The sequence below is a fragment of the Pan paniscus genome, chromosome 10 (assembly GCF_029289425.2).
Source record: "Pan paniscus chromosome 10, NHGRI_mPanPan1-v2.0_pri, whole genome shotgun sequence".
Taxonomy (NCBI): domain Eukaryota; kingdom Metazoa; phylum Chordata; class Mammalia; order Primates; family Hominidae; genus Pan; species Pan paniscus.
The window spans coordinates 34,537,305-34,560,037 of record NC_073259.2 but is presented as its reverse complement, the minus strand read 5'-3'; the positions used below and the strand labels follow the sequence as shown (position 1 = coordinate 34,560,037).

Sequence of the window (22,733 nt, the reverse complement as noted above, 5' to 3'; positions counted from 1 at the left end):
AATTGTATGTAATTTTATTTGTCAATTAACAAAAAAAAATTAGAAAAAAACTATACCATGCTTTACTGTACACTTAAAAATTTGTTGAGACTAGATCTCATGTTAAGTGTTCTTACCACAATAAAATAAATTTTTCAAAAAGATTTTAGAAAACTTAGGAATAATTATTAGATTTTAATTTATTAAAGGATATTCTATATTTTCCAGCAGATACTGTATTTTCTCATATGCTACTTCCTCTACAAAGGAAGATGGGAATAATTTACATTTAAATGTTAAAACTTTGTTTTTAATGAAACTAGCATGAGGTATCCTCAAAAAGGGGAGTAGAATCTCTACAACAGATAGCATAATTATTATAAGGTATTTATTCAATCATAATAATTCATAACACAAATAGAATAAAATGATAATATTGATGTAAAAAAATAAAGCAGGGAGAAACAAAAAAAGAGATAGACCCAGCAGAATGTGAACGGAATCATAATGATTACCAGTTTATATGTACATAATATGTATTTGAGAAGAATGTGTAAACCACTGTCTCATATGATTGGCATTTCTATAAATTTAACAAATTTCTTAACTATGATAATTATTTATTGTTGCTACAGTACCACATGCACATCTCTGTGCCACTTCGTTTTAAGATAAGTCTGTAATTCACAGTGAACTGGTTCTTGGGCATCAATTTATGACAAATTCATTTTCATTTGTCAGATAGCTTTAGGATAACATTATTTTAATGCATGTATGTATTGTTTCATCTCCAAGTCTTGTTGCCATTTTTAAGGGCTGTCAGCTGTATTACATAATTTGATATGGAAAATATTTTGGGTCAATCATTAGTCTTTTTTATGAGTCTTCTGTATGGACTTTTTTTTCTATTTAAGGAAAGACATGTACATTCTGAAACTGGACATTTATTATTAATCTACTACTACATATACTAATCTAATCTGATGACTACTGAGTATTTTAATAATAACCATGTAACTTGGAACTTTTATCCTTCAGAATTATGAAAGTAAGCAAATATTTTATAGTATTTAGGGTAGAGTGTAAAGAAGTATCTAGCATAGTAGTTAAGTTAAAATCAATCCATCTTTCTATGTGCCTATCTACATAGCTGCACTTTTATCTGTCTGTTAAAGTCTGTTCTTTATATACCATTGGAAACATTCGAGGGTCATTAAAATAGGACCCCATTTTCTTGTTCACTGAATAAGATTTACTTCATATTTATGGGCATTTTTCTTAAAACCTCTTGACAATAGTTAGGGATGCAAAGAAACATGGTAAATTATATCCTTGAAGTTCTTATTTTGTTGGTTATTTGCCAGATACTTTTAATTTTATCATTTGCCTTTAGAATACAGTTTTTTATTTACATCCCAATGTTTCTTTAGATTACTGAACTATGAAAAACAATATTTATATTTCCAGAAAAGTAACAGTTTTATTAATGAATGTAAATAGACATCTTTCTTGTGATTTATGTTATTAAGGCACAATAGTAAATATTTTATAAAATATTTGTAGGCTGTATTTGAGATAAATTCAGGGGAAAATATTTTATTTCAGAATGCTCTGATGCTCTGCCTCTGAGATATAGAACAATGCAGTGGTGTGTTTGGGATAACTTATGCAATATTAAAGGCTATCTTTTCTGTAGAATTGTTTTTGGTCAGTTCCTATAAACAATCTTTTTTCTTCCTTAAATTGCACAAGTAACTAATATTAGCATGACATTTTAAACCTAGCAATTATGCTTTTCTAATGAGATTTATGTGTAGATCAAAAATAGATGGCCTCTGATCTTCATGGCCATAGAGAAAATAAATATGTTTCTTGTGAACACCCTGGAATTTTCCCAGTTTTATGGATCACATTAATTTAAAAATCTATCATAGATCTTAGTGTCCGAGAAATACACAGAAACTATACCCGTTATTACAAGAACAAAACAATTCAAACTTGGCCTTGTGAAACTAAAATAAATCTAAACTTGAGACTTTTATGTAGAGTGCAGACAAAAAGCATTGGCATTTCCAGGAATAAATCTAGATTTTATTCCCTCTAAAGATTATACCATTTGGGAAAAACTGTTTGAGAAAAAAAAATATGAATGTTGTCTTACCTTTCAAATTTTATTAAGCTTATGACCATGTGAACACATCTCTAGGTCCTCCCAGGTCCTTGGAAGTGACCTATAAAAGTGCAGGGCTCTGGAGATTAAGCTGCATTTCATAGTAAACTCACAATCGCATATTCAGTAATCTCTCCTTATCTGTGGGAGATATGTTCTAAGACCCTCAGTGATGACCTGAAATCACAGATAGTACTCAACACTATATGCCCTTAAAATAGGCACAAGAAGAGATTAACAACAATTCATAAAAAAGAACAATAATATACTTTAGTAAAAGTTATGTGAATGTGGTCTCTTATTCTCAAAAGATCTTACTGTACTATACTTGCCTTTTTTCTTCTTGCAATCTGTTAATCTGATAACCAAGAGGGCTGCTAAGTAACTAATGGGCAGGTAATCTATACAGCGTGAATACACAGGGCAAAGGAAGGATTCACATCCCAAGCAGGTTGAAGCAGGACAACACGAGATTTTATCATGCTACTCAGAACAGTGCACAATTTAAAACTTATGAATTATTTATTTCTGGAATTTTCCATTTAACATTTTTGGACCTTTGTTGACCACAGGTAACTGAAACGCTGAAAGTGAAACCTTGGGTAAGGGGGACTACTGAAATAAAAAGGCATGAAGCAAGGAGCAGATTGGTTAATCGTTTCATTGTTGTTAGTGAAATATATCGTAACATTGTGCATGGATTCTTCTGTTAAATATTAAACCACGTGTATTTTTTAAACAACTAGTCTTCAAATACTTTAAATATTAAAAAAAATCACGTCTTGACAATATGATATTTAATTGAAGAAGTTACTGCAAAATGTACTTGTGTTTACAGGTAGAATATTTGAAAGCTTTTTGATCTTCACATCCTTGAGGATTCAGTGCAGCTTTACTCAATCAGGATGATTCCTAGGTACATGAAACTATGTATTGTTAAATACCTGGTTGATAAGATTTAGATTTCTTTTTTCATCTTCTGTTTTAGAAGCATTTATGTTCGCTTAAAGTCTGATGGTTAGGTTTCTAACTTTTCCAATATTTGGATTGGTAAATGTACTACTTAAGTTACATAAATGCTTTATTATTGGTAATGGCACATATAAAATCTCAATGCATTTATATGACTCTCTAGTAATTGGTTATACAAAGAGTACAGAAAACAGTGATTTACCATAGACTATTGCTTACATCTGAATCTGTTTGTTCAACTCTTTTATTACCATTGCCTTGTTTGGCTCATATAAATTTTATTTAATTTTTCTTTCTAACTAATCACAATGATACCAAATTGTAGTATATAGTTTTATTTGTAGCACAGATTGCTCTCTAAAAATATGTACCATGAGTACATGTGTAAATCAATGAACATCAACTTAAACAGTAGCTATTTCATGTGAACTACACACATTCTTGTCAAGAAACAGAAGTAAATGGCTGAGGCCCAGGCATAATTCCTTGGAAATGACAATGCCAAAATGCCCAAGGAAACTCTTGGCAGGGCTACTCATTTGTTTTCACATATTTATCTATTTGTTCCCTTGGTTTCAAGGCTCTAAACAGAAATTCAGAGCATTTTCATGGTATCTGGGCATCATTACAATATTTACTAAAAGAGAAGTCCTAAACATGGTCATTTTATGGGAGAAATCAGTAGCACATGGTGTTTATACAATGTTATATATGATTTTACTCATTATGCCAACTGTATTAAGGGGATTCCATCTTTCTTTGGGCCCTCATCAGGCTACCACGATATACAATGAGTGGTATACTTAAGCTCTGGCTGAATTGTTCTGTAATGTAATCTGACTCAAGGAGAACAAATGGAGAGGGTCTTTGTCATTCTACTGTGTCATGTGAATTTTCTCTGTTTCTGGAGTCTGAGTTGTTCTGTTTTACACCTGCTATTTGAGAAACTTTTTACAATTTTCGTGTCATAAGCCAGAATGCAATGGGATGAATATGGAGCCTTTCTTTTTATACACTCCCTTGAAACTCTTCATGAAAAGCTTTCTTATTGAATTGTTTCATTCTAGCTTGAATATCCAAATGGAATGTGTTAAGATAAATTCATAAGTACGTTTCTATTATTATACTATTTATATAGTTATGACACATTGTGAATTGAACGAAAGGTCTTACAAAATTCTGAAAAGCTGTGCTGTTGCTTATGTATTATGTATTTATATCTCTAAAATTATCCACTGACTGCAAATTGTCCATAAGGGACATATTCAATGTAAAACAATCATTCCCAGAACTAAAAAAGGTCTAAAAATTTCTTTTGAATTTTCTTTCTACTACACATTTTTGCATAAGAACAGAAACAGTAACTTCTTTCTAAAACAACAGTGGAATCTCAATATCAAAATTAGTCTGGTTAAGTACAGCATGACTGTAGGCCTAGCTGCTTGGGAGGCTGAGGTGGGAGGATCACTTTAGGCTCAGAGTTTGAGGCTGCAGTGTACTATAATAGTGCCTAGGAATAGTCACTGTACTTGAAGCTGGGCAGCATAATGAGACCACATCTTTCTCAAAAAAAAAAAATCTGATGCTCAGTATCAATCATTTAAAAACAAATGAATGAATGATCATGGGACAGAAAAATGATAAATTCTGTATTCAATCTATATTTGAACTGATATTTTTGTTACATCTCTGCAAATTATTTTCATGGGTTTAAGTATTCTTAATTCATTTTATTTTTATTTGCAAAAACATTGTACATACATCTGATTTTTAAAAATTTTCTGGGATCATAAGACTACATGGTTAAAATATTCTATTATAATACTTTTATAGCAGATTCAATCAAAATAAGATAATTACTGAATAAAATGTAAACATTGACTAGAAATGTCCCTTTTAATGAAATCAATAGGCATCCTGTATATCTATAGATGAATAATTTTTAGTGCTAGTTAAGCAGATACAGGTTTTTGTCTCAATTATATTTCTTTCTTGGTTTTTCTTGGTTTTTAATTGAGGTACGTGCTGAGTAACTTGTTCACATAATAAAGTAGATGACGGTGGAAAGTATTTTATTTTCAGTATTAGTCAATTATTTGAACTTGCCAAAAATCACATAATGATTTATTATCAAAAATTATTTGTAATGATCTGTGGACTGACAATTCACTTGAATCTTCCCTCAATATTGTGAAAAGCAGAAAATTGGAAACCATCTGATTAACAAAAAGATTATTTCTAGTCAATAAACTTAGCATTTCTGAGAAGTGTATCAAAAACATTTACCAAAACTTAAAAAATGAAAATAACTATACTGCCTTTTTATCATTTAGAGGCAAAAAATCAAAAAATTAAAATACAGGTATACTTCTACTTATTGCATTTCACTTTATTGCACTTTGCAAATGCTGCATTAATTACAAATTGAAGGTTTGTGGCAACCCTGCCTTCAGAAACTCTGTTGGCACCATTTTTCATGACAGCATGTGCTGACTTTGTGTCTTGTGTCACATTTTGGTAATTCTCACAGTATTTCAAACTCTTATTGTTATTATATCTGTTATGGTTATCTTTGATGTTGCTATTGTAATTGTTTTTGGGTGCCATGAACTGTGCCCATATAAGAGGGTAAGTTTCATGTTGTGTGCATTCTCACTGCTCCATAGACCAGCTGTTCTGCTATCTCTCCCCCTCTCCTAGGGCCTCTCTACTGTCTGAGATACAACAGTATTGTAATTAGGCCACTTAATAAACCTACAGTGGCTTCTAAGTGTTCAAGTAAAAGGAAGAGTTGCAAGTCTCTCATTTGAAATCAAAAGCTAGAGATGATTCACCTTAATGAGAAAGGTGCTGAAAGCACAGGCAGGCTGAAAGCTAGGTGTGTAGAACTAAGGTTAGCCAAGTTGTGAATGCAAAGGAAAAGTGAAGAAAGTTTTAGAAGTTTGGATACAAGATCAAACCACCCACAACATTCCCTAAGCCAGAGCCTAATCCAGAGCAGGGCCCTAACTGTCTTCAATTCTACTGAAGGTAAGGAATCTGCAGAAGAGAAGTTTGAAGCTAGTACATTTTTTTGTTTTTGTTTTTGTTTTTGTTTTTTATTATTCTTATACTTTAAGTTTTAGGGTACATGTGCACAACGTGCAGGTTTGTTACATATGTATACATGTGCCATGTTGGTGTGCTGCACCCATTAACTCGTCATTTAGCATTAGGTATATCTCCTAATGCTATCCCTTCCCCCTCCCCCTCCACCACAACAGTCCCCGGTGTGTGATGTTCCCCTTCCTGTGTCCCTGTGTTCTCATTGTTCAGTTCCCACCTATGAGTGAGAACACGTGGTGTTTGGTTTTTTGTCCTTGTGATAGTTTGCTGAGAACGATGGTTTCCAGCTTCATCCATGTCCCTACAAAAGACATGAACTCATCATTTTTTATGGCTGCATAATATTCCATGGTGTATATGTGCCCCATTTTCTTAGTCCAGTCTATCATTGTTGGACATTTAGGTTGGTTCCAAGTCTTTGCTATTGTGAATAGTGCCGCAATAAACACAATACATGTGCATGTGTCTTTATAGCAGCATGATTTATAATCCTTTGGGTATATACCCAGTAATGGGATTGCTGGGTCAAATGGTATTTCTAGTTCTAGATCCCTGAGGAATTGCCACACTGTCTTCCACAATGGTTGAACTAGTTTACAGTCCCACCAACAGTGTAAAAGTGTTCCTGTTTCTCCACATCCTCTCCAGCACCTGTTGTTTCCTGACTTTTAATGATTGCCATTCTAACTGGTGTGAGATGGTATCTCATTGTGGTTTTGATTTGCATTTCTCTGATGACCAGGGATAGTGAGCATTTTTTCATGTGTTTTTTGGCTACATAAATGTCTTCTTTTGAGAAGTGTCTGTTCATATCCTTCACCCACTTTTTGATGGGGTTGTTTGTTTTTTTCTTGTATATTTGTTTGAGTTCATTGTAGATTCTGGATATTAGCCCTTTGTCAGATGAGTAGGTTGCAAAAATTTTCTCCCATTCTGTAGGTTGCCTGTTCACTCTGATGGTAGTTTTTTTTGCTGTGCAGAAGCTCTTTAGTTTAATTAGATCCCATTTGTCAATTTTGGCTTTTGTTGCCATTGCTTTTGGTGTTTTAGACATGAAGTCCTTGCCCATGCCTATGTCCTGAATGGTATTGCCTAGGTTTTCTTCTAGGGTTTTTATGGTTTTAGGTCTAACATGTAAGTCTTTAATCCATCTGGAATTAATTTTTGTATAAGGTGTAAGGAAGGGATCCAGTTTCAGCTTTCTACATATGGCTAGCCAGTTTTCCCAGCACCATTTATTAAATAGGGAATCCTTTCCCCATTTCTTGATTTTGTAAGTTTTGTCAAAGATCAGATAGTTGTAGATAAGTGGCATTATTTCTGAGGGCTCTGTTCTGTTCCGTTGTTCTATATCTCTGTTTTGGTACCAGTATCATGCTGTTTTGGTTACTGCAGCCTTGTAGTATAGTTTGAAGTCAGGTAGCGTGATGCCTCCAGCTTTGTTCTTTTGACTTAAGATTGACTTGGCAATGCGGGCTCTTTTTTGGTTCCATATGAACTTTAAAGTAGTTTTTTCCAATTCTGTGAAGAAAGTCATTGGTAGCTTGATGGGGATGGCATTGAATCTATAAATTACCTTGGGCAGTATGGCCATTTTCACGATATTGATTCTTCCTACCCATGAGCATGGAATGTTCTTCCATTTGTTTGTATCCTCTTTTATTTCCTTGAGCAGTGGTTTGTAGTTCTCCTTGAAGAGGTCCTTCTCATCCCTTGTAAGTTGGATTCCTAGGTATTTTATTCTCTTTGAAGCAATTGTGAATGGGAGTTCACTCATGATTTGGCTCTCTGTTTGTTATTGGTGTATAGGAATGCTTGTGATTTTTGCACATTGATTTTGTATCCTGAGACTTTGCTGAAGTTGCTCATCAGCTTAAGGAGATTTTGGGCTGAGACATTGGGGTTTTCTAGATATACAATCATGTCATCTGCAAACAGGGACAATTTGACATCCTGTTTTCCTAATTGAATGCCCTTTATTTCCTTCTCCTGCCTGATTGCCCTGGCCAGAACTTCCAACACTATGTTGAATAGGAGTGGTGAGAGAGGGCATCCCTGTCTTGTGCCAGTTTTCAATGGGAATGCTTCCAGTTTTTGCCCATTCAGTATGATATTGGCTGTGGGTTTGTCATAGATAGCTCTTATTTTGAGATATGTCCCATCAATACCTAATTTATTGAGAGTTTTTAGCATGAAGGGTTGTTGAATTTTGTCAAAGGCATTTTCTGCATCTATTGAGATAATCATGTAGTTTTTGTGTTTGGTTCTGTTTATATGCTGGATTATGTTTATTGGTTTTTGTATGTTGAACCAGCCTTGCATCCCAGGGATGAAGCCCACTTGATCATGGTGGATAAGCTTTTTGATGTGCTGCTGGATTCGTTTTGCCAGTATTTTATTGAGGATTTTTGCATCAATGTTCATCAAGGATATTGGTCTAAAATTCTCTTTTTTGGTTGTGTCTCTGCCAGGCTTTGGTATCAGGATAATGCTGGCCTCATAAAATGAGTTAGGGAGGATTCCCTCTTTTTCTATTGATTGGAACAGCTTCAGAAGGAATGGTACCAGTTCCTCCTTGTACCTCTGGTAGAATTCGGCTGTGAATCCATCTGGTCCTGGGCTTTTTTTGATTGGTACGCTATTAATTATTGCCTCAAATTCAGAGCCTGTTATTGATCTATTCAGAGATTCAACTTCTTCCGGGTTTAGTCTTGGGAGGGTGTATGTGTTGAGGAATTTATCCATTTCTTCTAGATTTTCTAGTTTATTAGCGAGATGGCTTCTTTCCTTAAACCTCATGAATCAACATTTACTAGCTTCTAGTTTATTTGCATACTAGAAGCTAGTAAATGTTGATTCATGAGGTTTAAGGAAAGAAGCCATCTTGCTAACATGAAAGTGAAAGGTGAAGCAACAAATGCTGATTAGAAACTGCAGCAAGTTATCCTGAAGATCTAGCTAAGATCATTGATAAAGGTGACTACACTGAACAACAGATTGTCAGTGTTGATGAAATAGCCTTCTATTGGAAGTAGATGCTATCTAGGACTTTCATCGGTAGAGAGCAGAAGCCAATGCTTGTCTTCAAAGCTTCAAAGGACAAGCTGACTCTCTTGTTAGGGCCCAATGAAGCTGGTGACTTTAAGTTGAAGCAAAGCTCATTTACTATTCTGCAAAATCTGTGGCCCTTAATAATTATGCCAAATCTGGTCTGCCTGTGTTTTATAAATGGAATAGCAAAGTCTGTGTAATAGTACATTTGTTTACAGCATAGTTTGCTGAATATTTTAAGCCCACTGTTGAGACCTGCTGCTAAGAAAAAAAGTTCCTTTCAAAATATTACTGCTTATTGACAATGCACCTGGGTCACCCAGGAGCTCTGATAGAGATGTACAAAGAGGTTAATATTGTTTTCATGCCTGCTAATACAACATTCATTCTGCAGCTCATGGATCAAGGAGTCATTTCAAGTTTCAATTTCAGCAAACTATCACAAGGACAAAAAACCAAACACCGCATGTTCTCACTCATAGGTGGGAATTGAACAATGAGAACACTTGGACACAGGAAGGGGAACATCACACACTGGGGCCTGTCGTGGGGTGGGGGGAGGGGGGAGGGATAGCATTAGGAGATATACCTAATGTAAATAAGGAGTTAATGGATGCAGCACACCAACATGGCCCATGTATACATATGTAACAAACCTGCACGTTGTGCACATGTACCCTAGAACTTAAAGCATAATAAAAAAATTTAAATACATTTTGTAAGCTTACAGCTGCCGTACATAATGATTCCTCTGATGAATCTGGGAAAAGGAGATGGAAAATCTTCTGGAAAGGATTTGCTATTCTAGATAATATCACGATCATTCACTGTTATGGGAGGAGGTCAAAATACCAACATTAACAGAAGTTTGGAAGAAGTTTATTTCAATCCTCATGGGTGACTTTAAGAGGCTCAGGACTTCAGTGAAGTAAGTAACTGCAGATGTGGTAGAAATAGCAAGAGAACTAGAATTAGAAGTGGAGCCTGAAGGTGTGACTAGATTGCTGCAATCTTATAAAACTTGAATCAAGGAGAGTTGCTTCTTATGGATGAGCCAAGAAAGTGGTTTCTTGAAATATAATTTACTCCTGATGAAAATGCTGTATATATTGTTGATATAACTACAAAAGGTTTAGAATATACATAAACTTAGTTGATAAAGCAGTGGAAAGGTTTGAGAGAACTGACTCCAGTTTAGAAAGAAGTTCTACTGTGGGTAAAATGCTGTCAAATGACATCACATGCTACAAAGAAATCTAGCATGAAAGGAAGAATCAACTGATGCAACAAACTTGTTGGTCTTATTTTAAGCAATTGCCAGCCAGGTGCAATGGCTCACACTTATAATCCCAGCATTTAGGGAGGCTGAGGTGGTAGTATCACTTGAGCCCAGGAATTCAAGACCAGCCTGGGCAACATAGCAAGGCCCCGTCTCTATGAAAAAAATTAAAAAGAATAGCCAGGCATGGTGGCACACACCTGTGGTCCTAGCTACTAGGGAGACTTAGTTGGGAGGATCTCGAGTCTAGGTGGTCAAGGCTTCAGTGAGCTATGATCGATCCACTGCACTCCAGCCTGGGTGACAGAGCAAGACTCTGTCTCAACAACAACAACAAAAGATTGCCACAGCTACCCCAGCCTTTAGCAACTGCCAACCCTGATCAGTCAGCAGCCATCAACATCAAAACAGGACCCTCCACCAGCAAAAAGACTGAAAATCACTGAAGGCTGAAATGATCATTAACATTTTTTAGCAATAAAATATTTTTAATTAAGTTATGCACAGTTTTTAGATATAATTCTATGCACACTTAATATAGTGTGTAAAGTGTAAACATAACTTTTATATGCACTGAGAAACCAAAAAATTTGTGACTCACTTTATTGCAATATTCACCTTATCAAGGTTCTCTGGAACCTCACCTGCAGTGTCTCTGAGGTATGTCTTATATAATATGTGTTATATATATTCTCTACGTGTATAATTTATTTTCTTCAGCTCTTCAGGTGAACTTTACCATGTTAGGGACAGAATTATATTCTTTTTATACAACTTGTACAATTTTCTTTTAGTTCTTGCCTCCAAACCCTGTTGTTTTTATAGAGCATTCTTTCATGTGGCCTTTTTAAAGTTTTATGTTGCTTGCTATTATAAATGCAAACTTTTGTATTCTGTGTTTGAGTTATCTCTTTCTGAAATTGTGTGTTATTACCAATATTCTTTCAAAAGATATTGTGGAGTTAATAGTATTAGGCACTGAAGTTTAATTTTAAATTTTTTTGCAGAATAAAAATAATAATTATATTTGTATAAAAGGATATGAGTGCATTGATAAGTGAATCTCAATGTGTTTTATATATGATCCATGTAAAAATTCTCAAATACAATACACTTGGAAATTCTTAATACCATAGTATTAGCTGAAAAATCATGTTTTTTAGGCCAAATATTGGATTGAAAATTCTGACCTAACCTAGTATTTATTTCCTCCAAATAGTGTCCCTAGTTTCAGATGAAATACAATTTTAATTTAAGAATGAAATGTGAAAGCAAGCCATTTATACGTTGACAAGTCCCATAAAGTACTATGGAATTTAATCAAGTCTAAGATAGTCTCAATTATTAAGTTACACTGTTATTTTATAGTACACGAAGAAAGAAAATAATGCTGTCACTGAAGTAAAACACAGTTTCTTAACATTTGGAATTTTTATAACTACTAAAAGAACTTTTTTAGACTTAAATGCAGATTATTTTAATAATTTTAATCACTTGTGAATATTTTATGTATATACACACACAGACATACATTGGAAAATATACATTAAAAAAATTGGTAAGGCATTCCTAAACCTTCTTCCCTTTCACTACCGGACTCTTCTAAATTACTTTGGAGTCTGAGTTTTCAACATTCACATCTCACACCTAAGCTTATTCTGTCAGTGTGCAATATATTTTAACAGAGAGATCCACCATTTTTCCAGTGATTTCATCTAAAGAGCTACACCCAATCTTTAAGTTTTGATGTTGCTATTTACTCTACCTTACTAGAACGTGTCAATAGAAGATTTTCCTGTCAAAAATCAGGATTTATATTTATATTCATTTTTCAAATGCTCCTTAAAAGGTTCTACTGAAATGTGATTAAGCATTGTCCAATCAAGCCACAGGAAATAATAACCAAATTCAGACATGCATAGTCCACGATAACAACATTACTACCTATGACTGCCTCTTGATGAACCTAGATTGGAAAAAGTCATTAGGTGTAAGACATCCTTATTGCTAATATGATAGGATGTGAAAACAATAGGTGTCTTAGAATCAACAAATTATAGTATTAAAGAAAAATCACTGTTGAAGATAATTTTAAAAAACAATTTCAGCTCTAATTAATGGCATATGTATGTGTATACAGACACATTATTCTAGAAAATAAAATTTTAACAGACAAGTCATTTATGTAATTCCTAGATTTTTTTTGTTACATAAATTTACTTGCCTCTTTTAAGATGTTTTGGATATTTTAGCTATGTTCTATTGAAAAACTTTTCCATCAAGATTTGAATGATTATGGTTACAACAAAATATATGTTCAACACTTCTAATTTATTATTTCATGTGCTTTTATACGTATGACTGAAAATAACCTGTCAAACTGATCATTTGTGAAGTATTGGAAAGTTCTCATTATGTTTCATGTGAACTAGTATTTCTCCTCTGACCATTAAAATGTGCTTTCTTGCCTTTCCAAATGATTGGATGTTAAAGATAAACAAATAAATGACAAGAGCAACTGAGTATTTCTTTATCTTCTCTCTGCTGTAGGTCCTGTAAGTAGTGTTTTGGTGAATAAATACGGCAGCCGGCCGGTGGTGATAGCAGGAGGCTTATTATGCTGTCTTGGAATGGTGTTGGCCTCCTTTAGTAGCAGCGTGGTACAGCTGTACCTCACTATGGGATTCATTACAGGTAAGCCATTTAGTCTTCAGCTTATTCTTAACTCTTCTGTTATTTTCAAAGCTCTATGAGAAGAATGAACAACAGAAAAGTCTTATTTTCTTTGAATTTATTTTTTTATAAACAATGCAGTTTTAAAGTATATTTATCTAGTACATTGAAATTCAAGCTATATAATGGGCAAACATTTCATTTTTAAAAAAATAAAAAATTATCAGACAAGTTACATGTTATAAATTTAAAAAGAAAACAGCTTTAGTTTGCTTTTTTTCCTTTTTTGCTTTTTACTCTTCAGCCAATGGAGATGGTATTGTTGGACACAGACTTTCTGATGTAAATAAATGCCTTCGTTATTATAAAACTTATTTTCATGACTTATCTCCATTTGCAGTATCTGACTTTCCACTCATAATATGTTAAAACGATGCCAGAGAGATATTTTCTGGATGCACTGATTTAGCTTTAACAATAAAATTATTGTTACTTGTTCTGATTAGTGGTAGAGCTCATTAACCCTGTTCCTTCTTTTTCTTACTGAAATGATCCTGTTTAAAAGCTCGGTGAGCCACACTTTCTTCTAACGCAAATATTAAAAATGACCTACTGTCACTTGATGATAGTTGTTTCTCATGCACATATCTATTGACTCAAAATGACCACAATATGTACACCTGGAAAGCACTATTTTTATTAGTCTAAATAAAAAATTGCATTACAAATTTATATTCAACATATTAGGAAAAATTGGACTTCAATATATAAAGAGACTGAATCTTTTCTTTCTGCCCAGAGATAAAAAGGCAAACATATTTACACTCATGTAATCTTACACTCATGCATCATTTGATGAAAAAAAGTATTGAAGCTTACAGTAATAGTGATGTTAAAATCTTTCTCTTTACAATCTATCCACATCTCTCTCCTTTTTTGATATAACAAAATGCATTTAATATTGTAAATGAAAACCGTCTTATATGTAAGCATTATCATAGTGAAGAGAGTGCCTTTTCTTTTGTGTAGAGAAATTGACTACTGCATTTGACTGTAGAAGTCGGGATGCGCCTACAAGTAGGGAAAAGATGATTTTGTTATTTCCTTCACTACAGATATCAATGGCATTATTGGTGTTTCAACTTAGGATTGTATTCCTTTGGCTCTTAAATACTTTGATGCCCCCAAATTCAATTATTAAGTCCATCTATGAGGGATTTACTTTAAATCATTATCAGCAAATACTTTGACTTTGGTTTTCAAAAGTAGACAGATGTAGCATTTAAACTTGACTTGACACATATGATCTGTGTGATCATGGGTACGTTAACCCCCTCATACTTTCTTTGTCTATAAAATTAGATAAATAATAGCTCTTTTTAAAGGAGTTATTAGAAAAATGTAAAAAATGAATACGTAGTACTTTACAGAGTACCCAGAATTTTGATGATCATAAATAAATATTTGCAAATAATCATAATACCATTTATATAATATCTTACAGTTCTAAAACTTACTTTATTTTGGCAAAATCTTTTTGTGTTGTTAGGTGAAGTCAAGCTCAGGAAGTCTAAGTGTTTTGCCCAGTAATATAAAATAGGTACCTATTTGGAGTAGATCAGTTCTATTGATTTCAAGCCTATGTTTGTTTTACCATGCCAGAATGAGAAAGAGATGGCAACTATTTCCAAATGAAAATATGGATTAAGATTTGAAGGCAAAAGTTCCAGGCAACAGAATGGGGAAAATGATATAAGATTAAAAAAAAAAAAACCTTAAGCTCTGAAACATAATACCTGGATTTTAATTTGGGTTCTTCTACTTACAAGCTACTTGACCATAGGCTGGTCAGTTTTGTTATTTATAAATCGGATTTAATTACACTCATTCTGCATATCTCACAGGTATGGCTGAGGTATAGCGTTAGAGAACATGCTGTCCTGTTACTCTCCAAAGCATGTTCTTGTTCCTTCTTGTCAGCTTTTAGGGGTCCTCTTACTTATAGAAACTGTCTGTATTAAAGGGTTGGAGTATTTGTACACAGACCTGTGTATTTCACAACTGGAATACTTAACCACTTTACAGAACTGTTTCAATCTAGGTAAATTAGTTAATATAGAAGAACTCTTACCTCTCTAGCCCCTAAAATAAATATAGAGTAATTCCTAGTTTAAGGGAAAACAAGAGATAGTTTATATAAGCCCAATTTTATATAAACCAATGTACTTTTTTTTTTTGAGACAGAATCTTGCTCTGTCGCCAGGCTAGAGCGCAGTGGCATGATCTCGGCTCACTGCAATCTCCGCCTCCTCAGTCCAAGCGATTCTCTTGCCTCAGCCTCCCAAGTAGCTGGGATTACAGGCATGTGCCACCACACCCGGCTAATTTTTGTATTTTTAGTAGAGACGGGGTTTCACCATGTTGGCCAGGATGGTCTCGATCTCCTGACCTCATGATCCATCTGCCCTGGCCTCTCAAAGTGCTGGGATTACAGGCATGAACCACCACTCCCAGCCTAAATCAATGTACTTTTTAAAGGATCTTATTTATTACAATTGCTCAATAGTGCCTTAGTGAGCTACAAGAGGTAATTTATTTTCCAAAGGTGATACTCAACACTGCCAAGGAACTCCCTAGACAGTGGGACTTTGGCTCATATAAACAATCAGTGTTAATCCCTGAATTAAAACTATGTTTCAAGCAAAAAATTCCTTTTTACTTAGCACACAAGTGCATCTATATACATTAAATGTGGAATGTGAGGGATGTACAGCATGAAATTTTTGTTATTTGCATAGTATTGAAACAAATGTTTGTGGGGAGACATAAGATTGTTACAAATTACGACCTTTTTAGTCTGTTTATAATTCTTCAATGCCGAAAGGAAAGTATTAATTTTTATATTGCCCTGTTGCTCACAAGGAAGAAATCTATTCTATATATGTGTATATAAGTATATGTCAAGAGGAAAGGATCTGAGAAATTAAATGATTTTAATTGAGAACTAATAATTTTGTCCTAGTTTCAACCTATTGTACGACTGTTGATATATCAGTAGAAATTCTCAATTTTATTTTTGTGCTTTAAAATTAAAGGAATTAAACTTGAAATGAAACTGTCGTTTCAAGTGTTCAGTTATGAAAACCTTATTGTTTTTGTGCAATTACATTTATAATAATCAATCAAAATGTACTATCTGATATTGCGTTTTTAATTCTGCCTTTCCCACTTGAATGTACATTTTGAGGAGTAATTTCTTTTGTGAGTGCCATAATGTGTTTATGTTTTCCCCCACTTTTGTTTTGTTCTTTTTAGGTTTAGGTTTAGCCTTCAACCTGCAACCCGCCTTAACCATAATTGGCAAATACTTCTATAGGAAGCGACCCATGGCAAATGGATTGGCCATGGCAGGAAGTCCTGTTTTCTTAAGTTCATTGGCTCCTTTCAATCAGTACCTTTTTAATACTTTTGGCTGGAAAGGAAGCTTCCTGATTTTGGGAAGTCTACTTTTGAATGCCTGTGTGGCTGGTTCCCTCATGAGACCCCTTGGACCCAATCAAAGCACTTCTAAGTCTAAAAATAAGACTGGCAAAACAGAAGATGATTCAAGCCCGAAGAAAATCAAAACGAAGAAATCAACTTGGGAAAAAGTTAATAAGTATTTAGATTTCTCCCTTTTTAAGCATAGAGGATTTCTGATATATCTGTCTGGAAATGTCATTATGTTCCTAGGTTTTTTTGCCCCCATTATATTCTTGGCTCCATATGCTAAAGACCAAGGAATTGATGAGTACTCGGCAGCTTTTCTGCTATCTGTTATGGCTTTCGTTGATATGTTTGCTAGGCCTTCTGTAGGATTAATTGCAAACTCCAAATATATTCGACCTCGAATTCAGTACTTCTTCAGTTTTGCAATCATGTTCAATGGAGTGTGTCACCTCTTGTGCCCACTGGCACAGGACTACACAAGCCTGGTATTATATGCTGTATTTTTTGGCCTTGGATTTGGGAGTGTTAGCAGTGTTCTCTTTGAAACTCTCATGGACCTCGTGGGTGCACCAAGATTTTCCAGTGCCGTCGGACTTGTCACAATTGTGGAGTGTGGCCCAGTTCTTCTTGGCCCTCCTCTTGCAGGTAAGAACATTTTTCATCAAGGAAAATGTAAAGCATAAAATTAATATCCATTAACTGAGACTTTATATACAGATGTTTAAATGTGTTTTATAATAATACTAATAGCCTGAAGGAATATGGGCAGGTTAATTTTAGGTTTTATTATAAACTTTAAAATTTCATAATTAGTCAATTTTAGACCTAAATTTGTTTCAGAACCTGGACCTGTGAACTTAAGAACTTATGTTAGACTGATAATTAGTAGCATAATCTTCAGGATTTTTATCTACTTCAGTTGTTTTGGTCTCTTAAAAATATATCAGAAAAAAATGCTATTTTATCTTTATCATTGGTGAACAGATCTCTCGTCTGTTTATATTGAAATGAGCCAAAATTGTAAAATATTCTCTCAAAAGGTCAGAATCTATTTTTTAGTTGAGTACATTGGATATATTAATTTGAAATTTGTTACATGCTGAGAAAATACATTTATAATATCACTGATAAGAATATATTCATGTATCTATTCCATATAGAGAAAGACAGGGATGACCGAAAATTTATTCACAGTTTTTTTGAGGGCCACTCATGTTCCATGTTTATAAATTGGAAAGATTACCTTCAGCTTTTAAGATCTGAAATATTTTCAAAGATGCCAATAAAAGTGTCTGTGCTAAATTATTCAGTAAAAAGATGCAGTACATGTTTAGAGCATGACCAAAGAATACCCTCACAAATTGAGAAGCTGGTCTGATACTTAAGAGAGAGAGAGAAATAGATAAAATATACATTACAGAAGCATTAGATTTTTATTGGAATTGCTTGTGGTTATTTTATAGTTTCCTTCTGAATTACAGTGGTGAATGCTTTTAGAAGTAAATTATGCCTTCTGAACTTATGGTTTAAAGACATGTATCAGAGCATTTTGAAGTTAAAACTTTGTTTAGTCTTAGACTTTAAATGTTATAAATATTACATTCTGTTTGTGCACCAGCCTTTGCCAGCAACCAATGTATATTGTTTTGGTTAATACCGGACTTAAGTATTCACTTAGACTCTTGGCCTGCTCTCTCATGGTCAGAGTCATTGCCAGGCTAAATGTAAATTTTTCCATTATTTAGTCAGTTTTTAAACTGTTTTCTACATGACATCAAGGAACCATTCTGAAAGTGTGAAAAGTTATGTTTAATTTGTTAATTTTAATGACATCATTGACCTTTTGTCTCTTCATTTTTTTTTTCACTTGGTTAGGAATGTATCAAAGTCGGCTCTAAGACCTAGGTGGTGTGGTTGTTGTCTTTCTCTGTCCACCAGGGCTATCCTATGGTATCTAGCACAGGTGTTTTAGGTGGTATATCTCTCAATATAAATATACCATGACATCAAAACAATTGTCAAAAGAGAGTGAAAGCCAGTAGGTCTTGTTATTTATCAGGCAGTTGATTTTGTTACATAAGATAAGCACAATTGGTCCTTCTTTTCATACGGAATTAGTTTGATCAACTGAGTTTTAGAGCCTATTCTTATCCACACAATTCTTAGTGTCAACAGAGTAGTTACCATGCATGAGGGGATGAAAAAAGAATCAAGTCCAAATACATAGTGGGGATAGACTCTAAGAATTAAAATAAAGGAATCTTATTTGGCCACTCCCACCTGAGCAGATAATGTGCATTAATATTTTTAAAAAACAGTTTCAATATTTTTGAATGCTTATTGTGTTAACATTGCCAAACCATGTGCCACTGGTAGCAAATGGCAATAATTGATTTTAGACCTATTGTTGAAACTCTCAGACTGTATCCATTATATACCCATTTTTTCATTCCATGTCTGCCATCTGCTACCCCTAATATTTCTTGACTTTTAGATTGGCTTCTTCTCTATAGTATTTGATTATCGCTACAACTGCTGGCCCATAGTAGGCACTGAGTTAATATTTTTGAATGATTGAATATTATTGCTGTTATGCCCTATATAGTTGCAGCACAGCAGTGAAAAGTAGGGAGTGTGTGGTTTCTATTTCATATTTGTTTTTTTCAGACTGAACTTTCACTGCTCCTCTCAGAAAGAATTGAAGCTTTAGTTCTGGAAAGCATATCTGGTTTCTTGATGATGCTAAAAAATTCTTTTTTTTTCTTATTAGAGGTATTATGCTAATTATTATTTGATCCTTAAAATATTTCTTTTTTATTATTTTTTATTTTATTATTATTATACTTTAAGTTTTAGGGTACATGTGCACAATGTGCAGGTTAGTTACATATGTATGCATGTGCCATGCTGGTGTGCTGCACCCATTAACTCATCATTTAGCATTAGGTATATCTCCTAAAGCTATCCCTCCCCCCTCCCCCCACCCCACAACAGTCCCCAGAGTGTGAAGTTCCCCTTCCTGTGTCCATGTGTTCTCATTGTTCAATTCCCACCTATGAGTGAGAATATGCAGTGTTTGGTTTTTTGTTCTTGCAATAGTTTACTGAGAATGATGATTTCCAATTTCATCCATGTCCCTACAAAGGACATGAACTCATCATTTTTTATGGCTGCATAGTATTCCATGGTGTATATGTGCCCCATTTTCTTAATCCAGTCTATCATTGTTGGACATTTGGGTTGGTTCCAAGTCTTTGCTATTGTGAATAGTGCCGCAATAAAAAATTCTTAAAACATTTAGAAAGTATGCTGATGTGGCAGCCCAAAGTGGTATTAACTCTGATGGGCCATGGACCTAATGCTTTTATATTTAGAAGTATAATAATCATTGTAGAAATAGAAATATTTGACTCAAGTTAAGAAAGCAAATTAAAATTATGCAATTTTTATTATGTTTATGACTATGTCATGCTTACTTAAATAAACCCATTATACCATCTACCTGATTAAAACAGAAAATTTTGTTTAAATAGGTAATATATTACAAGTAGCCAAATTTAATGTTGAGCCACTGACTAGATTCTAGGGAGAATGCTATGGATTCTGACTAAACAGACTGGTTTGAAAGTTGTATATCAGAATCACTTGGAATGCATATGCTAACTTATATAGACTTGTATACACTAAATTTTGCTGTTAATAATTACTAAGAATTAGATTCCTGCATAAGCAAGAGACAAAACTAAATATAAGCTGACAAAATTTTAAAAGTCAATTAACCTTCATATTAAATGGCACCAGGCTAGATTTTAAATGGTCTCAATAATCAAGTGGAATAGTTTTTTTACTGATTAGTTTCCCCTTAATAATTTAGACTCAGATAAAGTGAAAAACTAGGATTAGCTCAAATAGTGACATGGCACTTAAACAACAGGTTAGGTGAAGCCATTCTGCAGAGTAGTTAAGAATGAGTACAGACAGACCTCAGTTAAGAGTCTAGATTCTACCACTAACTAGCTACATAACCATGCCCAGATTACTTCACAGTACTCCTTGTAAGGATCAAGTGAGATATTACAGATAAAATTCTTAGGCTAGTATGGGGCATAGAGAAAGCACTTACTTAGTAAATATTAGACACTGTTAGGAACCATGTAAAAGCCTTTGGGTTTCTCCTAAAGAAAGTAATTTTTCTCTATTGAAGAGAAAAGGAAGCATGGAAAGGGTGAAGCAATCCTAACGTGTGCTGTAAATAGAGATGTCTATATTCACATGTATAGATATAAAAATATACCTTACTCGTGTATGTATTAATATATACACACAAAAAATGCCTAGTTTGTCTTGTTTGTATATTTTATTGAGAGAAATAATTTTTAGTAAATTTAATGTACTAGTAATATAATACTGTAAGTGTCTCTGCATACCTTTACTAAGCATATGTAGAAGTCATAATCTAGATTTTTTTATTTTTAAAGTCTTATTTGACATTAATTTAAATAAGAGGAATATACTTTGAAGAATAATTTGTTTGAATTTTTATCATTATATGACTGTTTTATTATGCCAACTTAAAAGATGTTCTTTGTCTTCTAGGTAAATTGGTGGATTTAACTGGAGAATATAAATACATGTACATGTCCTGTGGGGCTATTGTGGTAGCAGCAAGCGTGTGGCTGCTCATTGGCAATGCTATCAACTATAGATTGCTTGCAAAGGAAAGGAAGGAGGAAAATGCAAGGCAGAAGACCAGAGAATCTGAACCCTTGAGCAAATCTAAACATTCGGAAGATGTTAACGTCAAAGTTTCAAATGCACAGAGTGTAACCTCAGAAAGAGAAACTCACATTTAACAAGAATCACATCTCTGATTTCAGTGTTTATGACTTTGTCTAGGAGTTTGTTTTTCATTTTGTTTTTTTAAAGTAAAAAGTATTAGAAAAGGTTTTAGCTGAAATGAGGAATCACAATTAAGGATGGAGATGATATTTTCCTCAATGGCAAATTTTAAATTAGTTTTTAAAAACTTATTTGGATAGTTAAATTTTGAGATTATGCATAGAAAGAATCCATGCTATAGGTTTATTTCCATACCTGACTCTGGGTGTGGTGGTTAAAATACTAATTTTAAAGTCTTCCAGTGACTTTTGGTCTTGGTTATATGGAGAATTCTGAATCCCAAACCCCTGGTTTAAGTAGGTAGAAGGAGGATGCCTAATCCTACAAAGTGACCCTTTATACATTTCATTTTTTATTTGATATTAAAGTATGAGATAGAGTTGAGAGACAATTAATTATCCCCTCTTACACACAAACACACATACTCCCACATACTTACCCACATGTACACAGAGTATCTGGAGAATAAAACCCAAATTCAAAAAAAAAATGATAATTTATTTTTAAGGTAAAAATAATCCATGAAGATCAAAGAAACATATGTCTGCGTGCTACTTTACAATGTTGGTTTTAAAGATAAGCACATGGGTAAAAATGAGGGTGATCCTTATTCAAAAATAACATCTGACTACTATAAAAATATTTGCATATATAAGTTTGACAACGAAAAGAAAATCAATGTTAAACCATTAAATCTGAGCACGGTTAGACTTGATTAATCCATGCACATGATTTTTTTTGAGTAGGGAGCATTAGTATCTGGTGCTAGAGAATAGAACCCTCAAATAATGTTTAGAATTCTTACCTAATATGTAAAAGTCTGCATGACTCTTAACAATGAGCCACATCCATTGATTTTACAGGGATTTTAGTTCGTAATCCAGAAAGTAATAATCAGGGATTTTATTTTAATCAGGCATCAATCCAGATTCACTGTTATACTGAAATATCAAAGTAAAATCCTAGTTGGCAGGATTGTAAGTAGACCGAATTCTAATTTTTCCCAACACATAGTGGTAATTGGAGGTTACTGTTATGAATACTCCATCTGACTACGACTAAGAGAGTGAGGGGTGGTTTTAATGAACCCTCTAAGCTCTCTCAGTTCCTTCCCTT

General features: G+C 33.8%; 1 protein-coding gene across 2 annotated transcripts in view; it reads left to right on the top strand.

Annotated features, from left to right (window-relative positions):
* The window catches only part of SLC16A7 (solute carrier family 16 member 7), a 188,091-nt gene extending 165,984 nt beyond the window's left edge, over nucleotides 1-22,107 (top strand). For both annotated transcript variants that reach the window (XM_008978459.4, XM_003824821.5), the window contains 3 exons: nucleotides 13,107-13,250; nucleotides 16,545-17,363; nucleotides 21,315-22,107. In XM_008978459.4, coding sequence (XP_008976707.2) covers nucleotides 13,107-13,250; nucleotides 16,545-17,363; nucleotides 21,315-21,571 — 1,220 coding nt within the window. In that variant the 3' untranslated portion in view covers nucleotides 21,572-22,107. The remainder of the gene's footprint in view (nucleotides 1-13,106; nucleotides 13,251-16,544; nucleotides 17,364-21,314) is intronic.
* The last annotated feature ends 626 nt before the right edge of the window (nucleotides 22,108-22,733 follow it).